This window comes from Bos mutus, chromosome 14 (genome assembly GCF_027580195.1).
Source record: "Bos mutus isolate GX-2022 chromosome 14, NWIPB_WYAK_1.1, whole genome shotgun sequence".
NCBI classification, from domain to species: Eukaryota; Metazoa; Chordata; class Mammalia; order Artiodactyla; family Bovidae; genus Bos; species Bos mutus.
The window spans coordinates 8,306,454-8,312,453 of NC_091630.1; the positions used below are offsets into that span (position 1 = coordinate 8,306,454).

Below are 6,000 nucleotides of genomic sequence, written 5' to 3' on the forward strand. Positions count from 1 at the left end.
CTGGAATGTGAAGTCTAGGGGCCTTAGGAAGCATTACTACAAAGCTAGTGGAGGTGAGAGAATTTCAGCCGAGTTATTTTAAGAACCTAAATGATGATGCTTTTAAAGTGCTGCACGCAATGTGACAGCAAATCTGCAGAACTCAGCAGTGGCCACAAGACTGGAAAAGGTCAATTTTCATTCCAATCCCAAACAAGGGCAACGCCAAATAATGTTCAAACATATGACTGTGTTCATTTCAAATGCTAGTAAGGTTAAGGTCAAAATCCTTCAAGCTAGGCTTCAGCAGTACAAGAACCAAGAACTTCCCATATGTACAAGCTGGGTTTAGAAAAGGCAGAGGAACCAGAGATCAAACTGCCAACATTCACTGGATCATACAGAAAGCAAGCGAATTCCAGGAAAACATCTACCTCTGCTTCAATGATTATGTTAAAGCCTTTGACGATGTGGATCACAACAAACTGTGGAAACTGTTAGAGAGATGGGAATACCACACCACCTTCCTATCTCCTGAGAAACCTGTATGTGTTTCAAAAAACAACCAGACATTAGAACCAGACATGGAATAACTGACGGGTTCAAAACTGGGAAAGGAGTACAAGGCTGTATACTGTCACCCTGCTTATTTAACTTCTACAGAATACATCATCCAGAATGTCAGGCTGGATGAATCACAAGCTGGAATCAAGATTGCCAGGAGAAATATCAACAATCTCAGATATGCAGATGATACCACTCTAATGGCAGAATGTGAAAAGGAACTAAAGAGACTCTTGATGAGGGTGAAAGAAGAGAGTCAAAAAGCTGGCTTGGAACTCAACATTCAAAAAACTAAGATCATGGCATCTGAACCCATCCTTTCATGGCAAATGGAGAAAAAGTGGAAGCAGTGACAGACTTTATTTTCTTAGGCTGCAAAAGCACTGTGGATGTTGACTGCAGCCATGAAATTAAGACGCTTGCTCCTTGGAAGGAAAGGTATGACAGAACTAGGCAGTGTATTATTGCAAAGCAGAGACATTACTCTGCCGACAAAGGTCTACATAGTCAGAGCTATGGTTTCTCTAGTAGTCATGAACGGATGGGAGGGTTGGACCCTAATGAAGGCTGAGCACCAAAGAACTGATGCTTTCGAATTATGGTGCAGGAGAAGACTCTTGTGAGTCCCTTGGACTGCAAGATCAAACCAGTCAACCTGAAAGGAAATCAACCCTGAATATTCATTGGAAGGACTGATGCTGAAACTCCAATACTTTGGCCACCTGATGTGAAGAGCTAACTCACTGGAAAAGACCCTGATGCTGGGAAAGATCGAAAGGAAAAGGAGAAGGGGACAGGAGAAGATGATATGGTTAGACAGCATCACTAAGTTAACGGACAGGAATTTGAGCAAACTCTGGGAGACAGTGAAAGACAAGGGAGGCTGGCATGCTGCAGTCCATGCGGATGCAAAGAGTCAGACATGAGTTAGCAACTGAAGAATGACAACAACAAAAATCACTCAGTAAATGTTCAAGTAAATATAAACGTGGTCTACTTCATTGAGTTTCTAAATCACTAAAGCCAACAGTAAAATACTGAAACAGAAACTTCAAATCTCAAAATAAACAAATACCACCAGTACCACTGCCAAAACACATTTAATTTTGCTAACATTTAAAGAAAACAGTTCTATAAAATGAAAAGTCTCCAAAACTCTCTCTTACATATACACCAAGGTAGTCTTTTGGGACTTCAATTCCCTTACTGTCAGCAAATAGTGACTTACCAGGTTGGTTACAGAAAAGTTAGCGGTTAATGTAGCATGATTTCGACTGATGGACTGATCATCTTCAATTAGAATGCCACAGTTTTTTCTTCCAACAATGTACTCAACACCAGTCAAAAGTCTGTATGGTTCTAAGAGAATTTTTTTAAAAAGTAAATTTACAGATATACATATACATGTATATACATAAATATGTAAGGAGATACAGGTATGGCAAAATTTAAATATTTTTATTTCGCTATTTAAATGCTAATAACCAACTTTATGTAAATCAACCATGTTTTCTATTAAAGCTTCATTGAAGGAGGCAAATCTAAACAGAATGCTCCACCACCTTTCTAAAGAGAAAATAATTTTGAAAATTGTCAGTGCTTGCCCAGATTAACTTATAATTTTAACTTATAAATTTATAACTTATAAATTTAACGCATTACTAAATGAAATCAAAATACTCTTTGGCGCTTGATAAACAAATTCAAAATTCCGTCAGAAAAATATGTGAAAAACTGTCCAGAAAAATGTAAATATTTGGGGAACTTTCTCTACCAGGTGGCAAAATATCCCACAAAGTGATAGCAGTTAAAAAGTATGGTATTGGATGAAGAGTAAATAATGTAGATCACTGCAAGAAAACTCCAAACCAGGTTCAAGTGCATAATTTGGGGAATTTTTTTATGTTAAAGGTAACTTTTAGAACAATGGGACAAAGTTATTAAAAAATTTTGTAAATCACAAATTGTTGGTGGAACGGCATATACGTTGAAGACTAGTAGACTTTAGTCTGGGACCACTGGAGTGGTAGGGTGATTAGGGCAGCTAAATTAGACAAGAGTCCAGGTAAGCCTTGACCAGACTTAGATTATATTTTGTCAAACAGATTTTTAACCTAGAGTCGAGTCTTTCAACAAAAAACTTTTGCGGTTGGTTTAGTCACATTTTTCCTAGAAGGATGGCACCCCATAGCTTCCATTACATTCTGAAAAGAGCTCAAGATCCTTTGAAAGTTAAGAATGCTACCCACTGGCAGTAGGGACATTTTTCTTCCGCGAACTCAAAAAGCTAGCCATAGGCTACAAATGTTAATGGAAACTTGTCCATCACAGTTTGTTCTATCTCTGCAATGCTCCAAATCCACAAAGCGCCTTATCTTTGAGTCTTTATAATATTTATTACTTACAGTATTATTACAGTATTTATTTTCCTTACCATTCGTTTGGCCCTCTCCATACTGCCTTACACTGCCGGTCCTTTTAGCTTCTACATAGATCTTTTTTTTAAATCACAATGTAAACTTCCTAAGGGCAAGACCAATCACAGGCTACACCTGCTTAGGTACCAACTAACAAGTGCTTACACATTCCAGGCAACCAATTTACATGCAATTTCCATTTTCCATTGCTAGAAATGCAAAAGAGGAAAAAACAAAAAACTTTCTCATTTCTGATGACAAAAAGGTAAAAAAAAAAAGCTCGGAAACAAAACCGAAACTGTTTTCCCGTAGCTGCCATTGACACGTCATCTCCGTGGCTCCCAACAAAAATAAACGACGTGCTCAAAACAGTGTCGCCAAGTCCTGCAGCCTCTGTCAAGGTATTCTGGGCGTTTCCTCAAAAGCTTGAAAACACTAGCTGTCACAACAGGGTACCGGCCAAGGCTCAATGGAGCGCATCATCGAAGCCCGGCTCCGAGCCGGGGCCGCCAGGTGGGGCGGCCGACCGGACGGAAAGGACCCGGGCGGCCACTGAGCGGCCCAGCGCCCCACGCCTAGCCCACCCGCCAGGCCAAAGCCGGGTTTGCAAGCACCGCAGCCCCCGCCTGGAAGACCGCGCGGGCCCTCACGGGGGCCTCACGCAGCCTTCGCACCGGCTCCCGCCGCCTCTCAGCGCGCGACCCAAGGCAGCGCGGGAAGGCGGCGGAAGAGGCGACGACGCACCGGAAGTGCGCTCCGCAAACCCCTCGCCCGCCGCAGCTGCTCTCGGGAAATCGGGCCCCCGCGTTCCACCTTCTGTCCTTACCTCGGGCAGGGCCCGCGGCGGGGACCAGCTTCCACATGGGCCTAGGTCCCCCAGAGTCCGGCCAACGTGCGGGAGCTGACCACACTGCTGACCGGCAGGCGCGGCGGAGACTGCAACGTGCGCGCTCAGGAAGCCCGGAAGCCCAGAAGCCCAGAGACCCGGAAGCCGCGCCCGCCTAAAAAAGGGTAGGGACAGACAAGACAGTGACATTGGCACTTGGTTGCCACCCGGTGGTTAGGAAAGGAATAGCCGCTCTATATAGAAATGTGCTGTCTAGGATTCCATTTTAAGGTCTTCAAGGAATCCACACGATTATCGATTTTTTTTTCCTGCGTGTGAATGTAAGTTATTTTAAAAATCAGCTTCAAAGCAATCTAAACAGACTTTCTAATTAAACATACTAACGTCGTGACCAGTTATGTAGTTTCTTGCTTTTGCAATTTCTTAAATTGCAGTCACTCCTTGATATGGATCCTAATGATGATGGTAATTACGTTGAATATAAGAATTTCACCCAAAATAAAGTCATTATTTTTACTCTTCTTCAAGCACAAATCAACTTCTCCTAACTTGTCTGCTTCTTAATGTTGTACTTTAATCTGTTCATGCTCATGACTCCATGCTCGGTCCCCATTCAACTCTTTGCAACCCCATGAACTCTATGCAGCCCGCCAGATTCCTCTATCCATGGAATTTTCCAAGCAAGAATATTGGAGAATCTTTCCAACCCAGGAATCAAACCAGTGTTTCTTGCTGTTGTAGCCATGCATTCCGGGAAACAAACTCACTCAGGAGGATAATGCAGCTGTGGAGTGCAGTTTATTACACCGGCGGGCCCAAGGCAGAGTCTCCTCTTAGCCAAGGACCCCGACCAATTTTTTGTGAAAACCTTATATACCCTACGTGTATATGCCCAAACCCAGCTCCCCCAATTCCCTGAAATTAGTCTGAACAAAGGAAAAGAAAGTTACAATTAAAGTTAACCTGTGATTCATATGCCTTAAGCCTAGGTAGTTAACAATGGGCAATTATCAATAGGCCTGTGGTCATACCCAATAAGCATAATAGAATTTATGATTCTATTTGGTTACACAGATAATTAGGGTATTCTTTTAGGCAAGGGAGAGTCTAGGTATGAGCCCTGGGGTTCTTCCTTCTGATGGGTCTGGTTTTCCAGTTGGTATGTCCTTTCCATAAATAGTGGGCATGTAGTTCCAAGTCCACAGTCTGGCCCAAGATGGAGTCCTGTTATCAAGATGGAGCCTGTTCTGTCTGTTTCCTCATTCATTCCCCTCCTTGATGCTCTTAATTCATAGTATGAGCATCATTCATAGGGATATATTGGACCCTGGCTCTCCGACTGCCAATTTGGGAGAACGACACCAACCTTTGGGTTACAAAATTCATAATACATAGTAAAATAAAGGGTCCACAAAGTGGAACTATCAAGGCAACTATAACAATGGTAAATATAGTTTTCTACCAATCACCCTTCACCCAAGATAGGACTGAAGTCCACAAAGGAATGTCTTCATTTGACATTGCTTTTACCTGGTTTTTCATGTCATCTAAAGCAGCTGGTACATTGCCAGATAAATCAGGGCTATATACACAACATTTAACTTTAATTATACCACAGGTTCCTCTTTGTGCTGAAATTATGGTTAGTCCCAAGATGATAGTGGCAAGTCCTTGTAGTAGCAGTTGATTGTAGAGCTTCATCTCTTCTTCTTTTTTAAGATGATCTTGGTTTCACGGGGATCAGTGGGGTCCTTTTGTGTAGCGCACTCGGCATCCTCTGGGTCTGCGTGGTATGCTCTCTTCACCCTCATGTAGTGGATCCAGGGAGTGACACCTGCAACTTTAACTGTCGTAGGGGTGGTTAGAACAACAGTATATGGACCCTCCCAATGTGGGGCCAAGGAGTCCCATTTCCATTCCTTAACCCACACCTGATCACTGGGCACAAATTCGTGAATCTGTTCTCCAATGGGGAACTGCACCCTTTCTTGTACAAACTTAGTTACCTGATTTATTACCTTATCCAGTTGTTCCATCTGCTGTGAAATCTCATCTCCCCTTACCTGAGGCAAATTTGTTGACACCTGTTTTATTACGGGAGGGGGCCTCCCATACACAATTTCGTATGGAGAATAGCCATGGGACCGTGGGGTCATCCTGAGTCTGAGCAGAGCCATCGGAAGCCAGTCCACC

At 42.9% G+C, this 6,000-nt stretch overlaps 1 protein-coding gene across 4 annotated transcripts in view; it reads right to left on the reverse strand.

Annotated features, from left to right (window-relative positions):
• Nucleotides 1-3,952, reverse strand: part of NBN (nibrin) — a 63,876-nt gene extending 59,924 nt beyond the window's left edge. Inside the window, exons 1-2 of one of the 4 annotated variants that reach the window (XM_070382921.1) lie at nucleotides 3,787-3,952; nucleotides 1,772-1,902 (exon numbers count right to left, since the gene is read on the reverse strand). In XM_070382921.1, coding sequence (XP_070239022.1) covers nucleotides 1,772-1,902; nucleotides 3,787-3,823 — 168 coding nt within the window. In that variant the 5' untranslated portion in view covers nucleotides 3,824-3,952. Of the gene's footprint in view, nucleotides 1-1,771; nucleotides 1,903-2,977; nucleotides 3,688-3,786 lie in introns of those variants that run through there. The other 3 variants (XM_070382923.1, XM_070382922.1, XM_005888274.3) reach the window with 3 other exon arrangements.
• Nucleotides 3,953-6,000: the final 2,048 nt, after the last annotated feature.